We start from the raw sequence: 27482 nt of genomic DNA, 5'->3' as shown, positions 1-27482 counted from the left end.
GATCTTTGCCTTCCGATATTTGCGTTTTCGGTAATTTAACATTCCGGCTCGTCACGTAGATCCATAATAAATGTATAACTCAATTAAGAATTTATCAATTATAGTTACAGTGGTCCCCATTTTTTGCCATTTCCAGCTCGAAATATTATTCGCAATTTTATCTGCATTTCTTTTTACTTAATTTTTTTTATAAAGGCGCCAAGCATTCATCACCGGCCCTGGATACAAGGTAGAGATTCTTGGTAGTGGTAATGAATAAAATAATGATTGAGATGGTTAATAATGAGAGATTTATCTATACATGCATATGCGTCTTTTATGTACATACAAGCATATGTATATTTATTGATTTCTGATTTATAAGGAAAGAGAAATATGAAAATGTCAAATGAATCTTCGTGGGTGTTCACCTTCATAAATGTACATATGTGTGGTATATGTAGTTGATGACCGAAAATCCCAAATATTAAAATTCATGAAAGAAGATTTTGATCTGACTCATAAACCAATATATTATATGTATACATTAAATGTTCCATGGAATTAATTCATAAATGGATATATTAAAAAAAAAAGGTTTTTTATCGTATCTCAATATTAACCGCATAGTAAACCCTGATTTTCGGGGAAAATTCAATGAAAATATTAAATTAAATTACAAATAATTTTTGCTATCAAAACGTTTTTCTTTTTAAATAAAAAAAATAAATTATCAGACAGTAATAAAGAATGATATTTTTATGTAAATATAATATGTAAGCATTCTGCAAAACTATGAGTAACGCGATTAAATAAATATTACAGTAAAATATAATATTTTTATTTGTTTATTCACAAATCTATTTGAAATGGCCGAAAAAATAATATATGAAAATGAAAACAAGAGTAGACTGTTACATATTATATCGAATTTGATATGTTACTTTAATCTTAAGCTGAAACTTATCAATATAAATTTTAGTTTGATACGGTGAATGGCTTCGAAACAAATTATGAAAAGGCTTGAAACTCAAAAGTACTACTTCCATAACTCAAGAGTATTACATACTTCCAGAAGAGAAGATATTTAGAAAAATTGTTTTTTTCTTTAATTTACCATGTATATAAATTATGTACAAAATTTCAACTCTATACATTTAGCAATTTAGTAGATAAAAAATACCAAAGAAAAATTTATGAAAATTCTTCAACATAACGATTAGCATTTAATTAAGCAATACAAAGTTTGTAAAAAGTACATGTATAAATACAGTAAAAATAAGGTTTAATTGGGAGTATTTACAAAGCATTATAGATTTTGTAAAAAAATAATGGAAAAAAATACAGACAAAATAAACATTTTTATTCATACAATATTTTATCCCATAATCATACAATTTTTTTCATATCATGGAATATGACACTTTAAATAAAATGAAAGATTTTGCGATCAATACCTTGATATTAAAGTCTTATTAATATATTTACCAATATATTAATATATATAAAATAAGTAAAGTACATACATATATAAATATAAAAATAAAAAAAACTCAAAAAATTAATAAAACAAACACAAAAGAAACTTCCAAAGTAGTGTCATAAGTTATGACTCATAACGTATACAATAAATTATATGTAGCTGCATCTATTTAGCGATTACAAAAATATTGTTAATTTGAACTATTTTAGAAATGATGTTTTCAGCTAAATTATAACATCATGACCATGAAACTTTACAATATAATTAAAACAGTAAAATATATAATTCACATTTATAAATAGAGATATTTTCAAGTTGCAAGTTTTCAAGTTGGAATTTATTTTCTTAAAAATATACTCCATAAAAATAAACAAATGGTATTAAAAATATAAATTTTAATGGAATTGCCCGTCAATTATTGAAAATTGATTACATATTTCATAAATTTGAATTCATAATGGCAGTGTTTGATTTATAAAATGTTTGAATCAGCATTAATATATGTTTTTTTCTTATTTTACCAAGCCCAAATAGGTTTTATTGGATCGAAATCCCACAAATCAGGTTGACCTATGTGAGAAACATGAGAAAAATCACTTCTGGACCATCGAAATGGTGGAACTGAATACGGTTTAGGAGGATCAACTTGAATATTTTTATTGACAACAAATTCGAGTGCTTCTTCAAAATTACGTGGTTCTTGTTCCTCTGAACCCTCTTCTGATGATGACTCTTCTGACGACACAAATCGGAGATTACTTTTACGAAACTTTTTTAACAATGCTGCAAGTCCGAACTTTTTCCTCGTTGAAGGTTTAAGTAATGATTCGATTGATTTTTCAAGTGTTGGAGAGAAAGCTGGCCCTGATGTCGCTTCAAATTCATTAATTCCATCCATTGTGGCTAAAGTTAACGAAGAACAATTTATTAGTCTCTTAGTAAATTATAAATATCCAAAATTGAAGGTAAATGTATTTAAAAATGCATTCAATTATACTGACCGCTAAATGCTTTTGTATCTATAATACCAAGAGGTGCAAGCCCATATCTTTTTTCTCCTATCCAACCATGAAGATCTCCCCGGGCTCCTAGTCCATGCCAAGATCCTTCATCTACTAATTTATCTTCGATTTCCTCTACACTGTCAGATCCTAAATTTAAATGTTCTTCAGATTCACTTTCAGATCTATTGTTTTCCTCTTTGGATTCTCCAGAATTAGCTAGATTCAATTGGGCTAAAATTTCATCAACTTGTACAGTTATATCGTTTTGTTCTTGTGGAGTTAAAATTGATGCAACACTATCGGCGTCCTTCGATTCCACATGAGTTTTAACTGTTTCCAATGATTGAATTATTTGTTTGACTTCATTGGAATCAGAAACTATGTCATCGGGTTCAATTTCTTCAATTGCTTCTAATGGTTTTGGCGTCACAAATTTATCATTTCCGACAACATCTTTATTGTAATGATTACTGCGCATCAGTAATGTCACTGAATCTAAATCGGTTGCTGTTTCAAAACCGTGTTTGAAGAGAATTGCTCTAGGTGATTTGAAAAGTGAATATACATCACCATATTTTGCTTCCATTTTTTTTATTCCTGACAACTCTCTCATATCCTATAATTAAATAAAAACATATTTAAAAAAAATATATAATAATGTAATAGAAAAATAGTAAGTAAAACAAAAAAATTATTGAAATTAAAAAATAAATTTATTTATAATAAAATTAAAATTGTAAGAGTCAATTTAATTTAAAATAAATCATTGAAAAATAGTATCGTAATATTTATCAATCAAATACAGATAAACAAATATCAAAAACAATTAAAAACTACATTATATGTATAATAATGTGTTATTTTGGTTTTCAGATAATGAGGAATTCATTTAACAGTGGAGAATTCCATTAATATACTCACTTGATAGTGGGGAATTCCATAATCAGCCCAGTAACCTTTGACACGCAATACATTGGATTGATCTGCAGCATGAGTGAGTCCGGGAAGTTGCTCGGCTGTCCATAATAAACCAGGGCCACCACTAGACCAAAATTTGCGACGCAGTAAACGCCAGACGCTAATATTTGAACTCCTATAAGCATAAAAACATTTATTGATGAATTTTAAAGTTAAGTCACTGAAATTAAAGTAAATAAAATATTAATTTACTTCAAGTCTCCATCAATTGACGTGTGTGTAAATCTATGTAAGGAATGTTCTGGTGTTGGTGTTAAAGACAGTGGAGAATGAACCGCAGACGTATTCAGAAAAGCTAAATTGGACAAATTCAATATCATCCATTGTGCAGGAGATGTACCAGAATTGACGCGTGCGATCAAACGGACCCAAGTGACCCCATCGGTGGCCAGTCTGTTAGCTGCCATTACCCGAGGTCCGATAAGAGCCTGTAAAATACATTAAATAATATGTTGTAATTGCAAGCTTTTTTTTATGAACATTTAAATAAGTATATAAAAGAATTTTTACATGGTCATCGATGTTAACTTTGGCCCAAAGTTCGGGATTAAAATTATTGATTGCTGTTCCGGCGACGGTCAAATGATGATTTGCTTTAGATGCTCCTGATATAATATATAAATCATCTTGAGATGAAATTGCAGCTGGATAACCAGCGAATACTATGGTTCGGCCAGGTATAAACTCAGACGATGGCAAAAGATTTAAATGGAAGTTGAATTTATAACGTTTCATGATTCTTAGCATAGTGTTGTAACTAAAATAATAAATATTTGATTTAAGATAAAATTATTTTAGTATATTATTATTTTTCTTTTAGACATTTACCTTCCAGCAGTGTTATGAGATACGATAACTTTTTCTTTAGCAGGTCCTTTATCGACGGGTTGGTCTGGAACCAAGCGTATAAAAGCAGCAGCTAAGCCTGGCAACTCACTACCAGCATCGGCTCCTTTTGTTAAATTTAGCACATGCTCCATTATTCCCACATCAGTTAGCGAATTTAGCCAAACAAAGTCAATAAGTGAAATTTCATATTCATGCCGACTTCTCTTTTTAGCATAAATCCAACCATCGTACAAACCCTCCAATTGATTGTAAAAGAGGTTGATCTATAAACAATTTATTATAAATTATTATATTTGTTGGCAATATGGTTTCTTGTATTTTTAAGAAGAAAAAATATTCACTTGATGCCATAATGGGTCATCTTGGTTGCGAATGCTACGAGAACGTACTAAGTCCATGTTGTTACTCAATTTTTTTCTTATTATTTCACATTCTGCTGGATATTTGTGACATCTCGTTTCTAAAAATTTAAATGTAATGTTAGAGAGTCAAAGATGATACAAATCAGTCCCTTATGACTGAGAAGAAAAAGAAAAAGAAGAAGAATCTCACAAGCAAATAAATAATCTACCTATTGTATTTTGCCATTGCCAATATATCATTTGCCAGGTTAAAGCACCTTCAATGACACCAGCTGCATAAGCTTGCACCCAATTCGGATATTCACCATCAGTTTCTATTTCCAATGTAGACCAACTATAAAACATAGTCAAATGAAATAAATTCAAAAAACCTTTTACTGAAATTTAAAATTATTTTTTTATTTTTAATAGAATTTTTTTTAAATATGAATTTTATTTCATAGTGCTTCTTACTGTTTCAAATAAGATATACAATTAATAAAGTTTAAATATATAAATAAAATATCCATATTTATTTTACAATGAATATTCACTAACCCAGATATTGGAGGTATATCAGGACGATAATATGCTCTGACCACGCCGTGTGGCACCTCTGCCAGTTCATTGCCTTGTCCCCAAAATTCTATTCTGAAACCACCTTGAGTACTCCAGTATACTGTTGCCGCATAATTCCCATCATCTTCGATCCTAAAATCATAATTAGCCCAATTTTTATAAAGGAAAAGTTAATTTAAACAAGCTAAGAAGAGGTATGTATATAAAAAAATATATGTTTCGTAAACAAACCTTTCTATTTCTCCAATGAAGAGAGCCACGATCCCTAATATAATAACACCCGCTAATATATAAGAACTAATTTTTGTTTGTAACCAAGATGCACCCACGACTTTCAACATGTTGTTATAATTGATTTTAAATTTATAAAAATTGAACGATGACTATACTTAACTACTTTGGAATATCGAGATAATACGATTACAATTATGAGAGATTTGATTCGAAGTAAAAGTAAGAAATGAATGATAATTCAATTATAAAATAAAAAATATATACAAGAATTTGATCGCTTTGAAGTGACAAACTGAATATTTAACGTTTTCAAAGATGGAGACGACCATCTGAGAGTTGATTGTTTGCCTGTATATGATAACTGTTAATAAAACAGTTGATAAATAATGCAGTAGAATGATTTCTGTAAAATTTTCTATTGATGATGCCTCTGGCTTCCGGACATCTGGCGCCAAAGCCCGCAGGTAAATTACGGAGGCTTTCTCATTCGGAAATTGTAAATGTTGAATTCCAATTGATGAATTGCGTTTAGTACGAAAATTATGTAGTGTATCGGTATGTTTCCTGAAAAGGAAAATAAAAATGAAATAATTATTAATATATAATTTTAATTTAAGAAAACATGAAAAATTTACTTTTTGACACTTATGCGATTTTTATCTAGACACTTATGCGATATGCGAATTTTAAACGTTTCAATTTATTAAGTTGTGTTATTTGTGAGAGAATTCGTTCACTATATTTAGTGTCTAAACAAAATGAGCAAACGAACAAATCATTATGACACAAGAGCACCTGTTTGAACACAGATTATGCTCTGACCTTCTATTTTGATATTTTAATTAAACAAATGGAAAAAATAATTATAGTTGTGTCCATTTCCTAATTTGATGTTTGCTTAAGATATTGTTTAATTTTTGTAAGGCAAATAGATTGTAGAATAAATTATGTCAATCACCATAATAGTAAAATTAAATAAATTTGTAATAATAATGTATCCTTACATAAATAACAATTTTAATTATTATGCGAACACATTAAAGAGAATGAGAATTGTCACTTTCAGCTTATGTTTCAGTTCACCTCACCAGACATGATGAAGATGAAACGTTTGGCTATTTATCAAGACACTTGTTTCATTAATAACTTTCGAGTTTTTTTGGACATTTTAGATGAATTGATGGTACCCAGAAAATTTTTCGCACCACTGATTTCAATCATAGAAACTTGTAAATTATTACAAGGAACACTTCAGGATTCAGCTAACTGTTTAACACTATATTTATGAATATGAAACAACAACAACAATTTAATTTATCATCTATTTAATTACGACTAAATAAAACTAAGCTTGGTTGTTCGAAAATATTATTAGATATATAGTATACTATTTAAAATCAAAATTATTGATTTATGAAACACGTTGACTACATTTTCACACAGCACTGACATGGAATTTCGATTATTAAGTAAGATTGCTGAAGAAAATTTAAAGAAAATTTTCCACAGGCACTTTCTAAGAGGCTTCGTATCGAAGTGGATCATTTTGCGTCGTTTTCTCGACGAAATAAAAGCAAACATCTTATCTGTTAGCTATGGAAAATACTTGTATATGATTTTAACGTAAAGAGTCATATTTACCTCTTGTAATCATAGATAAAAATATAAACTTCTCATTACACTGCTGATTTTAATAATGTAATAGGTAATTCATCCATGAATGCATTATGTTATGATGCAACTACACTTCAATGATAAGTCAATATTGTATTATTTCATAAAATAAATTCCTTGATACGATATGATAAATGTAAATGTAGGTACCATATGTACATGATATTAAAACAATTTTATGTAAGTAAAATTAAAATCAAAAAAACAAATGAATGTTTACTATTAAATTTTAAATCAACTGTCTCACATATGTATTTATTTATATATATATATATATATATATATATATATATATATATATATATATATATATATATATATATATATATATATATATATATATAATAATTAGATATATATAGATATTATAATTTCTCTGCTTACGAGCGAAAAATAATCTTATTATTTCTTAAAAGTCGTGCTATGTATCCTGCCGTCAACATCGGTGATTTGCCAAAGGGTTTTTTTTTCTTTTGTCGAAATAAAATTAATAATCACACATTATCGGATAAATTTTACCTCTGAAATGATTTAATTATTTGATTTATTTCGACGAGAGAAACAATTGAAGACTAAAAAAATCCGATTGATGTACCGACAACGCGCCGGGTTAGCGACGATCGTTGGATCACCCATACTAATACATGATATATTCTCAGTAACTGTGTTTTACGGGGAAGTAAGAAATAATAATTCTTTGATTTTTTTCCGATCTTAGTGCGTATCTTCGTAAATCAAAAGATCTTAAGTCGAGGATTACCTGTATGTGATTGTTGATGATCTAATTTTAGGTCAATCTCGAAAATTTATTTAAATTGTGCATGTTCTGTTTTAACTTTCAATATTTTATTTTAATTTTAATATAATGATTATAATTTTATTTTGATATTTGAATTTAATTTTAATATAATAATAATAGATTTAATTTTGATATTTAATTTCAATTTTTAAATTTAATTTTTATTTCGATATTTTGTACGCTACTGGTATAAAAAGTTGGCCCAGAGACCGTTCGTTGGTTTGGTTCGTACGCACCATAAAGACGACTAAGATACGGTCGTCGACCGTACGGGAGACTATCCTGTCTGGTCAATAACCAGATGGGAATTCCAGTGGCGTAAGTTGTCCCCGAATAATCATATCAATTTTAATGGAAGTTATTGTATATGATAGCTTTTTTTTTACTTACAGCTCCAGTGATTCTTCCACAGAATCAAATTTAGCGCGTCTCAACCCATCAGGAAACAGCAAAACAACACCGGCTTTAGCTCCTTTACCCCAGCTCGCGTCTTACAGTTCCTGCAATGAAAAAATTAACATATTAAACACAAGATGAAAGCAAATATTCCATATTCGAAAATTCCATGAAAATGTTAACTCAATGAGTCAAAGCGATAAATAAGAAAATTATCGAAAATCATAAAATACCCGTCCGTACCATTGTACTGTGGTGCAATATAAGTTGAACAAATACGTACATATGTGTGTATGTATGTATCAATACGTACTTAATACATATATCTACGTATGTACATGCATACATACGTATGTACGTTACGTAGGCATATATTTATCAATTTTCGAATGTTGGTATTTTCGTATCGATACGTTAATTGAGACCATAAAATATCGATTTTTAAGACGTAAATATTATGTATCATACATATGTACATCCCGAATGACAATATCAATATACTGCATGTACAATTTATGATAGTGCTAACGATGTGAAAAATGAAAAAAGTATTCAAATCACTGATAACAGCAAGTGTGTATTGAAATGTTTCGCGTGTTTTCGAAAATATATGTTCTACGAGACTGGGAGACCTCTTTTTACATAGATATAAATACATACATATACCAGGAAGATAAGGATTGTAAATAGGTTTTTGAGCTCTTTTTCGTATTATGCTTTAGATTAACATTAGAATAATATAATACTGTGATTAATAACCAAATTAAATTAAATTGTAAAATAGAAAATGATCAGTAGATCAGCAGCTATTAAAATAGATATAAGATGTATTGTGAACATAATTTCGTAATAATAAAAAGCATTTAAAAATCAAAATATACCAGGAAGGTCTAACAGATATACCCCAATGCCCCTTGCTAGACAGTTAATTACAAACACAAACTAAAATCTCTATAACGGAACATCTAGCAGCCGAAAAGGCCATCATACTAACGATAACTATCATAGTAACGAGAACTTGAGTGCCAAATATTGTGTATTCGCGATTTTCATGGCAAAAATTGTCTTTGTGACCACCCAATGTGACGAATAGTCCAATTACCCGCATAAGGTACACGTGTCGTTTATCTGTGGTTCAGTCTGTTTGGCGCTTGTCGATCGTTTGCACCGCATCGGACTAACGGTGTTCAAAAAATCCCCAAAATGCACAGACGCACACACACACATTTTTTCATATCATAAAAACGTGATCAGTAATCGATTCTGAGTTCGAATCAGTCAAAATCTCGAGCTCGAATTTTCACATGATCACAAAACTTAATCTATTATTACTACGTACATGGATAAAATAAAAAAAATAATAATGAAGAGGCAGATTGGCCTGTTCCACCGAAAGAAGTAAAAAATTATTATAAAAAAAATTTGACTCATTCACAAAAATGTATATTTATAGTATGTACGTGTATAACTGCATATAATACATGATTGTATCAGAAAAATGCATAAATTAAAACATGTACACGTAAAGTAGCGGCGGATTATGTATGTATGTATTTTGGCCTTTGTGTTTTATTTTCATCCTATGCATGAGAAGATAAATGTCCTTCGATAATTTTAATATTAGTGTCAAGGCAGTGTTTAACAGTAACAAGTAAATACATATTACTTTCGTATATACATATGTACATACATGATACATCATTTTAAGCGTAAATTTGTAACATTTTTTTATCACTGATATCAGAGGGAGGGCGCAGTAGGGGCAGCTACCACGGGCCTCACAAGTTAAACCAGACTCAATTTAAACCAGAAAAAAAATACCTAACTTGTACGTAGAACTTATTATGTTTAAGAAAGATTATTCTGAAATAATATCTCATTTTTTTGCTGGTGATAAAGCATTAAATTTTTTTTATTAAATCGTTTTTTAAAAGAATAAACTTTTTTCCATAGTTTTGAATTTTCGAAAGGGGGGGGGGGGGGCCTCAAAAATATCAGTTTCCCTGGGCCTCGAATTTTCTCTGAAGCTCTGTTGATACCATTATGTTTTGAAATCTGGCAGCACTGAAAGTCTTTACAAGTTACGAAAGAAGATGAATACATATGTATGGGTCGATGTAACATCGGATATATTGCTACCATTTGAAATCTAAATTGTCACCACGGGATGAATGAGTGTATGTACTTAAATTACTAACTGGACAGCAATTATACCACCGCCAGTTTTAAGTAGTAAAGCACATGTTATCTCAAATTTCAAGCTGAAAGAAACAGTGGTGTTGACAGGTTGAAGTTGCTGCTGCTAACTGAAAATGCTTTGTAGTATTCGAACATTATAAAATTGTCAGTAATTAATATATTGTAATGTGCAGAATGAAAATGTACTCTTCAATGGTGCGGTGCATTGAAAAATAAAGTGGATTAAAAAAAAGGAATCTGGTCTGAAAGTTGTTGCATGGAGGTCGTTTCATTATCGATTACATACATACCAATATAAATAATACATATGTTTATAATAAATCTTAGAGCACATTTGGCTAAAATCAAGTTTGTAGTTTTCTCATATTTAAATCAGAGCATATTGGTAACTTTTAAAAATAGCGTTACGTATTTTTTTAAATACAATGGGAAATGTTACAAATATTGACTTTAATTTTAATTGACGTCTCAATTTCGTCTCAAGGCTCTACATTGAAGTATTAATGGAAAAGACACAATGCATGTAGTTGAAAATAACAGCTTACAATAATTGTAATTATTAAAAAAAATTGGTGGAAAATAGTTTCAACCCACAATTTTAGATATGCACCATTTTATGTTTAATATATTAATATTTTTTTGTTACAGGTATTATTAAGGATATATCATTAAAGCAAATAAAAATAAAAAGTTTTCAAAAAAGTACGTGTTTTGATTTATGGATTTGAACTAAGTTTAAAATTGATTTATCGCAAAACTACTAAAGTGAGGATTGGCACTATCTTGCCCCGAGGCCTTCAATTGAATGGCGGTTGAAATGGTATGAATTATGAAAAATAATCATAATTATCGTTTTGAGGTGTGTTACTTTTGTGTACTAAGAACACAAAGTTTTACCGTGTTCTAAGAACATGATGTACATATTCCATCAGTGTTTCGTCCTCTGATATATGCATTTACTTCAATATTCAAAACGCTGGCCTGATTAAATGGGTTTTGCAAACATGTTATTGTGATTTAAGGATGCAACATAAATATTCTTTACAATTTTTTACGAGGAAGAATCGATTTTGTTGTATTTTAGCGGAGTTAAGACTGACAACCGGTTTCAGTGTAGGGCAGGTCAGCGATCCGTTTTTGAAAACTGGAGATTTTTTACACTCCAGAATGCAACGAGATTGCAGACGGAACGGGACTGTGTTTCTAAAAGTGTTGCTGTATCCAACGAATGATTAAAATTTTGATAGTGTATTTTTTTGGCTAGAATGTTTTATTCGACGATCAGTTGATCCCTGACCTTCGAGTCTTGCTTCAGTGGTCACTTATCAACTTGCTAACCGCGACATTGCAAAAGTACACAGATGTGTATACATTACGTATGTAAGCATGTATAGAGCGTAGACTACAAATTAATTAATATATTCATTGTCAAATCCCACAATATACTATTATAAACGTAAATAATCGATTTAATGTATGTATGTAATTAAGAGTGACGGGTACTGCGTAATGAATGTATGTAAATATTTTGGTACCTAGATATCTCAGGTCATAGCACCCGGATTTTCCGGAACCGGATACAAGGACGATCCGGGTTAAGCCGGATAAGTTTTAAACGGAATCAGAATAATATAATTTTACATGAAGTAATACGATTTGATCTTGAAACTTCGATACAAACACTTGTCACGTGTAGTAAAACGTGCCATGAAGAAATATTAAATACTTACATAGAGTTACACGAGCAGAATTTTTGGATAATGAGTTGTTAGCATTGTTGCCAGAAATGTGTAAACAGTTGTCAGGAATACTTTTTAATAGGAAACTATCAAATTCGCGGATAGAAGAACACTCCCATATTTATGTATGTACATGTATGAGTTTTACATATTTCGAGCACAAATTTCGTTTCAAACAGAATTTGTTGTGCAATATTTGGGCAGTTATCTGTACGGTAATTTTCCTGTGTGACGAAATTTCCTGCGACAGAAAACTGCGCGAGCGATTTTCGTAGCGGCGGTTATTCTGGTAGTGATTCACATTTGGGATGTAACCCGTTTACCATTATATACGATATGTAAGATAATGTTATGAGTATCTCACAATAGATTTTAAAGTATATTGCTTCATTATGTTAAAATTTAATCTCTTAATGTTCTATCTATAGTGGGGAAAGCACTATCCAGATTTTCTGGAACTATTCGATTTAAATTTAGAGTAATATTTTGACGCAAATCAAATATTATGCCAATGTATGTAGTATTGAAATACTTACTGTTTACTTATTGCTTACCTAAACCAAAGTCGTACTATTATAATTTTTAAATATAAATAAACGTCGCCTAACTTTCTCCTGTATTACATTAAACACGCGCACGTATCTAACTGACACTTTCACTTTTCTAGACTGGAAATGATACCACAATTTCATACTTATGTAGTTCATTAGTGGAAATAAATTTAACGGTAGATTAACCAATTTTTTTATTTAGCTTTATGTATGTATAATATACATATTGTAGCACATTACTGCACAGCAAAAAAATGGCTTCGATGCGTTTTTTGACACAGAAAATAATATGGATATCGTATGTACGTAGGACTGTGCCTTTCAAATTTCATTCTTCCGTGTTTCGTGGTTCAAATTAAATATACATATGTATTGTTTATATTTATCGAATTTTATTTGTGAAATATGTCACGTTGGTTTTGTTTTTTGTTTCAGTTTTGTGCAACAATGCATAATTGAAATGAAATACTTTTGGGTATACCTATTGATAAAAAATGTGTGGAACGCTTACATTCTATATGCTTAGGTGTGCTGACTTGGTTGGCAACAGACCGGTTATATTTAAATAATCTGTCAATTTGATCGTCTAACAATTAACACAAAATATGGCATATTCTACAATATCGAAAATACCATAAGTATGCTTATCTTTATAAAGAATTTGAATCATATTCATCAGAAAAATGACAAACAAATAAGTAATGTATGTACGTACTTATTTAAAAATGAATTAATTGGAGTGACTAGATTTGGTTTCTTCTTTTTTATAATATACTAGTGGCTTTTTTATAATACCTATACTCGGTATTTGTAATATAAACCGCTTAAACATGGCTAATCTAATAAATATTTTGTTAAGTTTATTTGAATAGTTTTATTTTATTTAAATTTATTTGAATATTCGTTTGTTTTTTTATTAAATTTAACGACACGGATTCTACCACCCAAACCTTACATACAAAGTCTCTTTCGAAATTATATATTAGATGTACATACATATGTATATTTTCAAATAATTATTTGTTTTACTCAAAGCCATTTTATATAGCATTCATGGATCGTCTAAAGAGCTGTGAAATTTATATAAACTTACAAAAACATATATTTTTGAGCAGCATTTCATGCAATATTGTATGGTCCACAACGACCAATGCATGCAGGTAGATGGGACATGCCACACTCGTCAATATGTTTGTCGCACACATTTCCATACATTTTTTCGTGTCGCGCAACAAGTCAGCCGACAAAGTTGCACGGTGCGGCCCGGCCCTGACGCTTTTTTGTGGAATTCTATTGCGTTAGTTCTCTTTGAGCATCTTTAAAAAAAGTTTGGATGTCTCGAGAGTGCATTATTCGGTTACCATTTATATACATATTTAAAAAATATACATAAAAGGGAGACAGGGGTCATTGACATTCACTAGATTCTGATGGTGTGTGTGAATGAGAAAAGGCTACTTCTCTTTATACGCAGATTTCTTATTCTAATGCCAACTTGACTATTTAATATTAAATGAAAATATTCCAACTTCTTTAAATAAGTTGATATACATAATAAAATTTATGTTCTAAATGTAGTACTGCTTAATATAACTCGACCATGTCAATGAAACTATATCAAATGAAGGTTAATTATTCATACAGGCTCATAAGCCTTGAGGGCGGTCGAGTAATGGATCCAAAGGAAAAAATGTAAATTGAGCATGTGTAGTTAAGTGCCCCAAGCAGCATCTGGACGTATGGTGTCAAGATTGTGGCCAATGACCTAAACTTGACCAACGGAGTACCGGAAATAGTCTGGACACACCAGACAATTGTGTGAATGCGAAATACCAATGAACAATACCACGGACGACATCCAGCCATCATTCATAAAAAAAAATACAACATGGTGATTCATTCTTTCAGCGAACACACTATATATTTTCCGGTAATATATCGAATGGAGATTGACTGTTTTATCAATATTTGAGTGATAATATCAATCAAAAAATACTTAATTCTAAGTACATACTTTATTACTACTAAGTAAAAACGTAAGACCATGTACTTGTGAAATCAGACTCGTCATTGAAGATTTTCCTAGAATTTCTAGTAGATTTTTCTCACGCCCAAGACAAGTCTCGACAAGTACATAAATGACTGTGAGTGAACATTGAGAAAACTTGTGCAATTCAAAGAACGTTTTTGGAACGAACGAGGAAACATCGATTCAATGAGATGCTAATTACATACATAAACATATAATAAAAAGCTTTTAATAAAAGGTGATGAAGTCTTACCATTATGACGACCTTATCAATAAGTACTATATTAGATAAATACTATCTAGCATTTGTAATTAATGTTAACTAAGCGTGCTTGCAAAAATTAATACGCAAGAAAATATTAATGATTAGTAACAAAACAATATATGTATATAGAATGTAAACTGTACGAATAACACTACATCGATATTATAGTAACTGTAATTCACAACGGAACAAATACAGAAATAACACGACATGACGAAATTATAAGATTAAAAATTTATTTAAATAATTTACTTAGTCAATACAATTGTTGTAATATATGTATGTTTTTAAGAATTTTTATTCGTTTTGGTACGGAATTACATTTTTTACGTACCCGTTAAATAATAGTGGGAAATAATACATATACATATATATAGTTCTAGGGAATTCCAGGAACTATTATTAGTATACATAATATAAGTATAATGTTCAAAATTTTAAATTCAAGTTAACAATATCCGGAAAAATAGACACTTACCTCTCAAGGTGATGGTTGCAGATGGAATTTATACGAAAACACTATTGGTCAACAAAAACCAAGGGACTACATCTGAAAACGAACTAATTTTAGCAACTAAAGAACGCGCGCTAGGTCCGGCCACTCCCGTTCACATCTAGGACGTGAATGGTACAGGAAATTCTTTAAATACCGCTCGACGATGCTACAATTTGTTTTATGCTTGCAATCAGCGACACCTGTGGTGAAAATTTAGAATTTTGGTGAAAATTACCACTCGGTAGCAGGGACCCGAACCGTTATTTATTTCATTCCGGTTCGGTAAAAAAAAAATATATATGTATATATATATATCAGTTCAGTTACGGTTTTCGGTTCTCTTGTATTTGAATATTAACCAGTTAATGTAAATACACCCACACCGAGTATACCTATCTTTATACGGCTTTTCGCTATAACGATTAAAATATCAAAGGAGAATATTTCCTAGCATGTGCAGCTTGCCGCTGGTGTACTGCGGAATAGAGCAGTGCTTCCCAAATTGGGGGGTCGCGACCCCCTGGGGGGCCGTAGGATTTCTCGCGGGGGCCGCGAAAATATTCAATAGAAAGTACAAATATTCTTTTATGAATATTTTTCCACATTTAGGGAATGTCTATATTTAAGGAAATATTTCCCAAACTTGAATGAGGATGAAAGGAACAATTGGATGAGAACACCATTTGCCAAGTCCTTAAAATATGATCATATTACGTGGACAGCCCAAGAATAATTGATCGATATCAGATCAGATAATTTGCTTGAAGTGGAATTTAATGAAAAAAGTATTTCAGAATTTTGGTTAAGGCAAGAATATCCTACTATTGGAAAAGAAGGTCTGGTAACTCTTATTCCTTTCGCGACTACCTACCTATGCGAAACAGCATTTTCGTCATTACTTATATTAAAAAATAAGCAAAGGTCATGCCTTTCGACGGAGACTTTGGAAGATGTTTTGCGAGTTAGAATTTCTGACATTGAACCCGATATCGATCTGTTATGTAAAAACATGAGACCTCATCTATCGCATTAAATTGTTTCATGTGTGTAGTTTTTATTTAAAAAAAATGTTTTTAAGCAAGTTCCTATAATTTTGTACTGAATATAAATATGTGTATTATAATTAGAGGTAGGATAGTCACAGTGCTATCCATTTTTCCATTGTTGTAAATCCTTTGTAAAAAAGGTTCGGAAAACCTTTAACAATGCATTTACAACCTTTGAACAATACGCGGCACCTTCTGGGTCCGGTGACTAATTATAATTGTAATAATTACTGCCAAATAAACCTTTTAACTAGAAAAAATTTTTTTAGGGGCCGGGAATTAATTATTTCAAATTTTGGGGGTCGTGGCATGAAAGTAATTGGGAAGCACTGGAATAGAGGACGAATTCTGATGCAGCTAAAATACATTTTTTATTTATTTATACTTATTTTACTTTCTCGAGGCTTACCAATTTTTCATCGGGCCCTGATTTTAGGAAAAAAAAAGCGACAACAGTTTAGAAATAATATTGTTGATTTTTACTCTAGAAGTATGGGTGTATCTATTTTTTAAGTTTTGTAGTTTCAATTTTGATTGAATCCACATCCCGTAAAAATTACTAAAACGTCATTCACTCGCTTTGCAATTTCACCGTGGAATCTTTTAATGGCCGTAATGTCTCAATGATGACATTAGTTTCGATCCATTTACATATGTTTGGGAAATAGTACTTACTCCATATTGTTTTCAACTATTTTTCAAAAAAAATCTTTACATAAAAATAAAGAGTTTAACATATCGAATGTCTAATATATCCATTAATACAGTCAATTGCATTTTCGTTAAATTTCATTATAAGACAAGGGATTCTAAACTTTTTAACTACATAATTTCGATTAACAAATAAAATAAAAAAAAACTAGTTTTCATTTGTTTGTCGTTTTTCCTTCATTATTTTTGCTTTTAGTTCATAGATGTCACTAAAGATATTTCAAAAAATAAATATGACAGCAATATCAATAAGAACATATGTACATGTGTATGTATGTATGTATGTATGTATGCATGCGTGTACAATGTGCATACATATATATTATATGCATACATACACATGTTTATGTACCAAGCGTCAACACAATTTTGTTGTTTTTATGTAACTTCTATATTTTATTTACGTTCAAAGTGTAATTTCGAGATTTTATTATACACATACACTCTAATACTCAAATTAGCTGTGAACTACCTGTTCTTACTGTCTTCTATTAATTCATGAATTGATTTTACCGTTTTTACAAAACGGGTTTCGATTGTGATAACATTGTTCGATCGTATTCGATACTATTTTATCGGCGTTTTATGATTTTTTTGTGTCAATCAAGGTAAAAACGGTAATAATTAATAGGTAATAATTTTCTGATGGAAAACGTGACATTGTAGACGCTTAAATTCAACACATTTTTTTACAACTTGTATGTATGTATGTATATACAAACGTAAAAATGTTACTATTGCTATTATATTTTGATTTTTAAATGCTTTTTATTATTACGAAATTATGTTCACAATACATCTTATATCTATTTTAATAGCTACTGATCTACTGATCATTTTCTATTTTACAATTTTAATTTAATTTGGTTAGTAATCACAGTATTATATTATGCTAATGTTAATCTAAAGCATAATAGGAAAAGGAGCTCAAAAACCTATTTACAAGTTGCTATTATATAAATAAAAACATGTACATATATTAAATCAAAGATTCATCAATAAAAATACTTCATTTGTTGCTACCACGTATGTATGTAATATATATTTACATAGACAAAGTGATAATATTGTTCAGTTCAAATGAATGAAATTCTTATTTAAACTTCGTTTAGATAAAGCAAAATTGAAATTTTGCCTTGCCGAGAACAAAACGTGTGCGCTCGAAAATGCATTTTATTAAAATAAAATGCATGCAGTCTGAAAATAGCTTCACACATTGCAAAATCTATTAAATTTGAGAGTAAAATAGCTGCATCTATGTATGTAGATCTGGTACGTCCGGTCTGTATTGAAAATGTTTACTAATGCATTTTGCTTGTTCGTATATGTGTGTACACTTTTGTTGCCTCTGGTACAATGCAATCGACTGAATAAACATAAAGTGCAGCAAACTGTATTTATTAGACCGGAGAGAAAATTCAAACGAAAATGCTTTAGATTTGAAAAGTTTCATATAAATGCTAAAAATAATAGGGGGAAATTGAAAACGACATAAAAAATAAATAAAGCTATTAGTCATGTTCACGTTTTCATGAAACCTTTTATTTCTGAATGGTCTTTAAAATTCTGAGAAGGCAGTTTTGGCAAAGATGTGGGGGAGAAAAGTTGAGGGGGAGGTAATACAATAAAAGGGGTGTTACCTTAAGAAACACGTTTATTATTTATTTATATAATTTTAGCTATTAGCTAATTTACAAAAAAAAAAAAAAAAATACATCTCAATATTTTAAATCTAAAATTCTATATTTAACTTATATGTACTGTCCCTCACAGAGGTGTCTCTTTGCTCCTCGCAAGAATTCATTCATGGTATTAGAAGACCTGATGCACTCAGGGAGGGCGTTATACATTAGTACACCCCTGTGAAAGACCCCCCAGCTGTCTTTCTTTTTCTTACTCTACCTACAACTAAATTATTCTTATTTCAAGTGTAATGATTATGAATATCTCTATTTCTTATTCTATAATCTTTAAAATAATCGGGTAATAACTCATGATCTAACTTATAAACAAACGAGAATGTGCTTAGCTTTTTACTATTACTAATACTCAACCATCCCAATTCATTTAACATACTTCTAATACTTTTTAATCTACCAACATTCAAAATACCTCTAGCTCATAGCTTTATTTTGTAATTTTTGTATTTTCCCTATATCTTGGCCACTAAACAAGTTAAGCACAGTGGCACAATATACTACGTGTATTATAGACTAAATAAAATTGTAATAAATACAATAAATACACAATACAATTGTATTATAGACTAAAACTTTACTTTTTCTACTTAAAACATTTCTTAAACTACATAAAACACCAATTTTTCTAGCCATTTTTTTTATAATATATTCAGCGTGTACCTTAAAATTCAGTCTATGTAAATACCTAAATATTCAATGTTATCGACAATCTCTATTACTTTGTCATCCATTTTCACTTCACCTACGCCAGTTTTATTATTTATCCATATCATTCTTGTTTTATTAATATTAATTTTAAATTTATTTACTCACAACCATTTATTTATATTGTTCAATTCCACATTCAAAATATCACACATCTCTTTTGCATTCTTACCTAATATATATATATACTAATGTATCATCCGCAAAAAGATGAATCTTACAATTATTTACTGTTGTAATAATATCGTTAATATCGTTTGTGCAATCAGTGCCGGCCTTAAACCCGATGGCGCCCTCGGACATTTTTTTCTAAACACCCTTAGAAAGAACTTTCGCCTTTGGCGCTCTAATCTAAAAATTTTAATGGCTTTTGGCGCTCTAATTTTAAATTTTAAAGCGCCTTTGGCGCATCGTTCGGCGCCCTAACTTATTTGGCAGCCCCCCCCCCGCCTAAAACCGGCACTATGCATGCAACAGTATTTAATATTTAAGTGTCACAAAAATATATGTTTTCACAACACAGTCGCCGGTTTTAAGTCCGATCGCAACATTCTAATTTTGACATTAATTTTCTTGTATTTTTTTACCTCTGCGAGATAAATAGATGCAATCGATGACCTCGTAAAATGTTGGCCTCGCAATGCTCAATATTGATTTGAACGTATTATTTAAAACGTTTTGCATGCATTTATGAGATAGATTGTCTGTAAAATAGTAAATAATCAAATTTGCAATTTCACATGTCAAAGTGTAAACTTTTCCTCGATTAAACGATGTTGATAAATTGGCATATATTTTTTTACTTTATTTTAAATTGTCTTCGATTAGAATAATGTTTTTATCTCTCAAAACCGGCATTTTATTGAACTATTTTAGTCTTAAATATTTTGCAAAAATTAAAAGTATTTGAATTTTTGCAAAAAGAAGCATACGAGTTTAACGCAAAAAAATACTTCTATTGACAAAATCAACTGAAACGATTTATTTATGTACATACTAAGCGACATACTAGGTACAATATGTATGTATTGAAATTTGTACGTAAATATTCGTCTTTATTTACCTAGATGGATTATAAATAAAATCCGGTTACAACCGGTAGACTGATAGATAATAAAAGGTTCAGTCAATAATCAGTTCAACGATGGAACGTACGTATGTAAGTTCAAACACTATGTTGCAACAATAAAACACTTATCTAATAATTTATGTATAACAAATAATTTAAAACCATCAATATTATATAAAATATAGCTAGATATATCTATCTATATATATATATATAAAAATCAATGTTTGTCTGTCTGTCTGTCTCGAATAGGCTCCTAAACCACTGAACCGATTTCGATGGAACTTTCAGGATTTGTATGCCTGTCCGGGAAGATTACTGTAAAAAAAAAACGGGGAAAAACCTCTTAGTAATAATATTCTTAATTACGATTCGTAATTCGTATTATTGACGCGAAAGTATGAAGCGCCATTGTGTAGCCAAGGAAATTTGTTTGTTGACAACCACGATAGCGAGTTGGTTTTTGACGACCCGGCTTTGAAAAGACGTTGTTTGATCTCTAACCATCACTTGAAACGCGATATAAAAGTCCGCCAACTCCAACCATTTCTTGAAACGCGATGTCTGCCAACTAAAAAAAGCAAATTCGTAGTAAGTCACGGGCAAAGCAATGGAAAGCCAGGGAAATTACAAAAAAAAACAAAGGAACATTTACATTACCAGTCTTTTTATTGATAGGTAAAGTAGGAAACTACCATTTCATAAATTTAAATAAACATTCCTAAACCTAAAACATTCAAACGATTACGATGGAATTTTCAGAATTTGTTGTATGCATGTCCGACATCAAGTCATCAAGTCACTAGGCAAAGACATCAAGTCACCAGGCAAAACGAACATTTTCACAGTGCATGATCACAGTGCGTTGACAAGAGAAAATTATTTTTATCGCTACCGCAAACTCTGCAAATGCTGGCTATGGGAAGAGTATTGGTAGACATGTATTTCCGTGAGTGCAAATATTAAAGGTTACATCGTATTTTTACCAATTTATTTTAATTTGGCATGTATCGAAAATTTAAGGCGGTGCTAGGCATTTCCACTTGATTGGTATCAGATTGGGATCTGAGCTAAGCTCTTTTCCTGCAAAGGAGTTTATGAAAATAGCCGGTGTATGTGGCCTGCTCACGCGTCGGAAAACCTTCTGCTTTATTCGTGTACGCACCAGACGGAAACCCAAAAAATATTAATAGCAATTTGGTATCAAAATATTCTTCAGGTTCGTTGACTAAACCGATATTCGGTATTAACATACAAATCAGTAGCGGAACAAGCTAAAACTAAATTAACGAAACGCTTCGTAAAACTGCACACCACAAAGGAGATGCTGAAGGTTAATTTATGACACTATTGGCGAAAGTCATCAAGTCACTAGACAAAAGGTTCATTTTGTCATTCGATCACAAAGACGTGACAAGAGAAAATTATTTTATCTTAGCAAATATTTATTTATATTTATATTTATTCAAATTCTGCATATGCTGGCGAAGGTATGGGAAGAGTATTGGCAGACATGTATTTCCGTGAGTGCAAATATTAAAGGTTACATTGTATATGTATTTACCTATTTACTTTAATTTGAAAACTTAAGGCGGTGCTAGATATTTCCACTTGACTGGTAAAATAAAATTGTTAGGGTTGTTAGGGTAAAATAAACAAAAAATTGAATTATTTCAAATGTGTTCGCTGCCTGCGTTTTTCCAACAAATGGGAACGGGAACGAGAACGGGAACGGGAACGGGAATGAGAACGGGAACGGGAATTGCATGCGTTATTGTGGAATTGCAACGCACGCCGGGTTCAGCTAGTACATATACATATATACATATTTAGATGTAGGTATAATAAATAAATGAAAATTAATTCCATGAAGTGTCTAAAATTATAATAAAAAATGAAATTTATTTGAAATGTTTTGTAAATTCATTTGTTTTAATCGAAATAAAAATACGGAAAATATTAACCTATGTAGCTGCAAAATAATATTTATATACCGTGGATTTTTCATGACAGCGAAAACCGTCACCAGAGTACACCAAAAATGAACATTCGTTGATTGAAATATGTACGTTTCAGAAAAGGTTTGCTCATTTTAAGAGCGACAGCTAAAATTCGACGCATTACTTAATAAAACGTTTTCAGTAATTTTTAAATTAAATACATCTAAATCGAACCAATTGAGCAGAAGCCTTTCAGAAACCTCGATGATTAAACCTGTTCTCAAATATTGAATTTTGAACCGAACCAAAATGGCGGCCGATAAAAATTATAAAGCTATGTAATTTTTGCACTCTCGTACATCGTCAAAATTAATAAAATGGCAAAGATATTTAAAAAAATCGAGCATTTCCAGTACCATTAACATTTTCCAATAAATTATCGTGATTTACTCGTATTATATTATACGTACGATGCATCGTTGTAAATGCATGCGCATTTTGAAGTGTGAATAGGTCGTAATAAGGTCATCTTCGGTAGGTATAGTATAAGGCAAGTTTGTTGATAATACGAACTTATGGCCGATGTCTGTCTTTGGAAATCCCAATGTATTGTCCCAACTATGTATCAATATTTAATATTTAATGTGAAAATCCATTAGCCTTAAATTATTTCTGTATTTATTCACTTTGGTATTGTATATGTATATCGAGTAAAATTAATGCGCTAATTACACACGAATCTTACAACTGCCTAAAATTAGAATGTATGGATGGTCATAAATAATATTCAAACGTCATACTATATAGAATCTTAATGGAAAACATTATGTTATAAAAAGGAATAAAAATGCGATTTACGAGGGAAATTGCGTAGGTATTTCTAAAAACACAAATAAAATAATTGAAACCGTAAAAAATACAGTTTTTATATACTCATGCATTTACGCTAACATTTTATCCGTGACGATAGACTCGCTTCAATTTAATATAACTCGTAAGTTCTTACGTACATACTTCTGACGTTTTTTGAAATTGACGCAAATTCATATACACATATTTATAACTCTAATGTTAGCCTATTGTTGCCAGGTATATGCGTAATTATCACATTATTTTTACTCGATATGTACAGCACGATAATGAATACACATTTATTTATACATCAAAGGAATATTGTATCGTGGTTGATTGGATATTTTTCTTCACAGCATGGTGGATTTTCTTGAATCGTACACAATTTTTCGTTTTATCACGACTGTCGCCAGTAAAGACTGCCGCACATACAGCCAAAGTCTACCAATTCAATATATCATACTTTTATTGCAGAAATATTTAGGTATTTTGCATATTTAAATATTTATTCAAAATTCTGTATCAAGCAGTTTGTAACGGATAGATGCTCACTTTCTTTGCTTGAAGCTTTACAGGTAAATTTTTTGTTACTTTTATAATTGCATAACTGCTCCACAACAATACATAAGGGTGTTATTGCTTGTTATGAACGTAATTAGGTGTTTTAAAATGGGCTATATGTTTTATTCACTGCCTTCTGGAGAGGATTTTTTCGGTTGGATGAACATGTGATGGTGCCAATTTCCTATGGAATCGCATCAACAATTCAAAGTCAGATAAAGTCTCACAAGAGATGATCAATCCGGATTCATTGCTGTTCAATCATGCCAAAAAATCAACAGGAATACTCGAAACTCAATAAGACTGATTTTTTTTTTTTGATTTTTACTAACGTAACTCGACCTTTATATCACAAGCAGAACAGTCTAAAAATGGAATGATATGTTTTCGCAATTCTATAAATATACAGAAAATTTTATTTTCGAATTTAATTTAATTTGTTTGTTGAGTGTGCAGCCCCTCTTAAGGTTTCATACACGTGTTTCCATTTTCCCCTCATTTCAGCTGGAAATTTCAGTTGAAAACATTTTAATATATGTAGCTACCGACCTAAATACAGTAAATTTAATGAACGCCGTAAATTTAATATTACCCATTTTTTATAACAATTTTAACGTGAGTAATAAAAATCAGGTATTCCATGATTTTTCAAAGAAAACAATTGGAAATTTCAATTTAAGGGTGTCTATTTTAACAATATGTGTAAGTTGATCATACGGATCGTACTGCTGCGCCAGTGGCACTGGATTATCTGTGTTCATTTTTCAGAACGGGTGCAAAACTGCGCCGCGCCGGTGACAGCGCGGCAACAGTTTGATTTTGTTGTTGTATATTCACTTATTATATTATATTATTGCAACTTTAAATTTTATTATAATAATTATTATATATTTATAAAATTTATAAATGTTATATCGAACGCGATAAGGCGATAACGCACATCGACCGATTGCAACCGTGTACGGCGACGAACTATATGAAATCAGATGCAAACAATATGAGATAACTATAACCGATTTAAAGAAAAGAATTGAAACAATGGAAAAAAAATCCAGGCCTTCTACATCTATTCTAAATAGGAGCAAAAGTCTTGACAATATGAATAAAGACTACCACACGGATGAAGAAGAACTTGAAAATGAACTTAGCCAAAATGCAGAGAAAAGAAGTAAAAAAAGAAAAATAGATAAAGTATTATCTTCCCCGCAAAATAACCTGAAAGAAACACAAAAACAGCAAACCAATAAACCTAACAAACAACCACTTCCACCACCTATTTATGTGAGCAATGTTATTGACTTCAATATGTTTAGAGCTCATCTATTATCAAAAACAGAAACACCACCCATTCAATGCCAATTTAAATTAATTTCAAATAATAGTATCAAAATCACTACACAAACCGAAGAAGATTATCGCAAAATCAAAAAAACACTAAATGATTTAAAACAACGTGAATGTAAAGACAACGAAAACCCCCTTCACAATCTAGAGTACCACACCTATCAACTCAAGAATGAAAGGTGCTATAGAGTGGTTGTTAGAGGTTTACCGCCATCAACAGACGTTAATGAAATAAAAGATTCTTTCAAAGATAAAGGATATGAAGTGGCCAATGTGGCAAATATTATGAAGAAATTTACAACCGATGGTGAAAGACAAATAAAACATTTCCCACTATTTTTTGTAGACCTGGTGCCAAAAGAAAACTGCAAAGAAGTATATGGTATTAAAGAACTTCTACATTGCAGAGTAACAATTGAACCACCAATGAAAGTAAAAGACATCCCTCAGTGTACAAACTGTCAACAACTTGGGCATACAAAAAATTTTTGCAATCGACAACCTAAATGCGTCAAATGTGCCGCAGACCATCACACAACAAAATGCAACAAGCAGAAAAATGTTCCCCCAACTTGTGCCCTGTGTGGCCAGCAAGGACATCCAGCTAGCTACAGGGGGTGTGAGGTCTATAAAAAAAAGATAAAAGCATCACAACCCAAAAAGGTAACAGTAACACAACGCGTACAACAAAATCAAATTGAAGTTGTTGATAAACAAACAACTGTGGACAAAACATATAGTGAAGCAGCTAAGTCCCAAGCAGACAAAAGCAAACAAGATATCGGGCAGGAAAATAAATCAACTGAACCTACCATCGGTGGCATGATGCAGTTGCTATGTGACTTTCAAACTGAAATAAAACACCAACTCAACTGGCTCATAACCAGAGTGGAAAAAATTGAAAATCAGTGCAAATCACCAAGTAAACATAATAAAAATGACAGATAATTCCCTACGCATATTAACATGGAATGCAAACGGACTCAATCAGAGAGTCCATGAACTTGAAGTGTTTCTAAAGACAAACAACATCGATCTAGCACTAATATCAGAAACACACTTTTCACAAAGAAGTTACATAAAGATAAACGGATACTCGGCTTATTGGACAACACATCCTAGTGAACGAGCTCGCGGTGGTAGTGCTATTTTAATCAAAAAAAATATCCAGCACTTCGAACAAAAAGATATCAGAGAACCATTCATGCAAGCTACTATCATCACAATTAAATATGGCAATGCTGACTTAAATATTGCTGCAGCATATTGTCCTCCAAAGCATACCATCACAAAATACCAATTTATAAACATCTTTAATTCCCTTGGGCCAAGATTTATTATTGGAGGAGACTACAACGTTAAACATACAGCTTGGGGATCACGACTTATAACTCCTGGTAAAGGAAACAACCTTCTATACGCGATTCAGAGCTCCTCGTGCGAGTATCATTCCTCACAAAAACCAACCTTCTGGCCGACCGACAGTAAAAAGGTACCAGATTTAATTGACTTTTTTATATCCAAAGGAATAGCCCCAAACCACATTGAGGTCGAAGGAATAGAGGACCTTACTTCTGATCACACACCAGTGCTAATGACACTGAGCACACTGGTAATTAAAAGAATAAGGAGACAGAACCTGACAAATAAACGCACTAACTGGGATATGTTCAGGAAAAAACTAGACCAATCAATAAATTTAATAGTGAAACTTAAAACTATAGAAGATCTCGAACTACACACTCAAAATTTTATTGACTCTGTACGAGAGGCTGCGAAAGAAGCTACACCTGTACCAAAAGAAAAACCAGACCAAATCATTAATTACCCCATGGAAATTAGACAATTGATTAAAGAAAGACGTAGAACAAGACGAATATGGCATAGAACCAGAAATATTGCAGACAAAAGAGAATTTAACCACATAAGTAACAAAGTTAACCGACTTATTAAAGAGCA

General features: G+C 31.0%; 1 protein-coding gene across 2 annotated transcripts; it reads right to left on the bottom strand.

Moving 5' to 3' along the window:
* Positions 1-1893: 1893 nt before the first annotated feature.
* On the bottom strand, positions 1894-15726 carry lama (phospholipase B domain containing lamina ancestor). 2 transcript variants are annotated; one of them, XM_077432346.1, is made up of 12 exons: positions 15578-15726; positions 8311-8420; positions 5445-6011; positions 5193-5345; positions 4865-4989; positions 4635-4753; positions 4273-4556; positions 3955-4201; positions 3637-3872; positions 3388-3559; positions 2464-3082; positions 1894-2365 (listed from the first exon to the last, which is right to left on the bottom strand). In XM_077432346.1, exons 3-12 carry the CDS (start codon positions 5552-5554, stop codon positions 1980-1982), a joined length of 2451 nt encoding a protein of 816 aa, XP_077288472.1. In that variant the 5' UTR covers positions 5555-6011; positions 8311-8420; positions 15578-15726; the 3' UTR covers positions 1894-1979. The 2 variants fall into 2 exon arrangements, with proteins under 2 accessions (XP_077288472.1, XP_077288473.1); XM_077432347.1 differs by lacking the exons at positions 8311-8420; positions 15578-15726 and adding an exon at positions 6452-6985.
* Between the last annotated feature and the right edge of the window lie 11756 nt (positions 15727-27482).

Source organism: Arctopsyche grandis, chromosome 6 (assembly GCF_051622035.1).
Source record: "Arctopsyche grandis isolate Sample6627 chromosome 6, ASM5162203v2, whole genome shotgun sequence".
NCBI classification, from domain to species: Eukaryota; Metazoa; Arthropoda; class Insecta; order Trichoptera; family Hydropsychidae; genus Arctopsyche; species Arctopsyche grandis.
This window is presented reverse-complemented; position numbering and strand designations above follow the sequence as displayed.

Coding starts and splice junctions, on each gene's coding strand:
- lama (XM_077432346.1), bottom strand. CDS start 5,554: ATGTTGAAAGTCGTGGGTGCATCTTGGTTACAAACAAAAATTAGTTCT. Junction 4,557..4,634: donor ATGACCCATTATGGCATCAA/GTGAATATTTTT, acceptor AATTGTTTATAG/ATCAACCTCTTTTACAATCA. Junction 3,873..3,954: donor AAGTTAACATCGATGACCAT/GTAAAAATTCTT, acceptor TGTATTTTACAG/GCTCTTATCGGACCTCGGGT.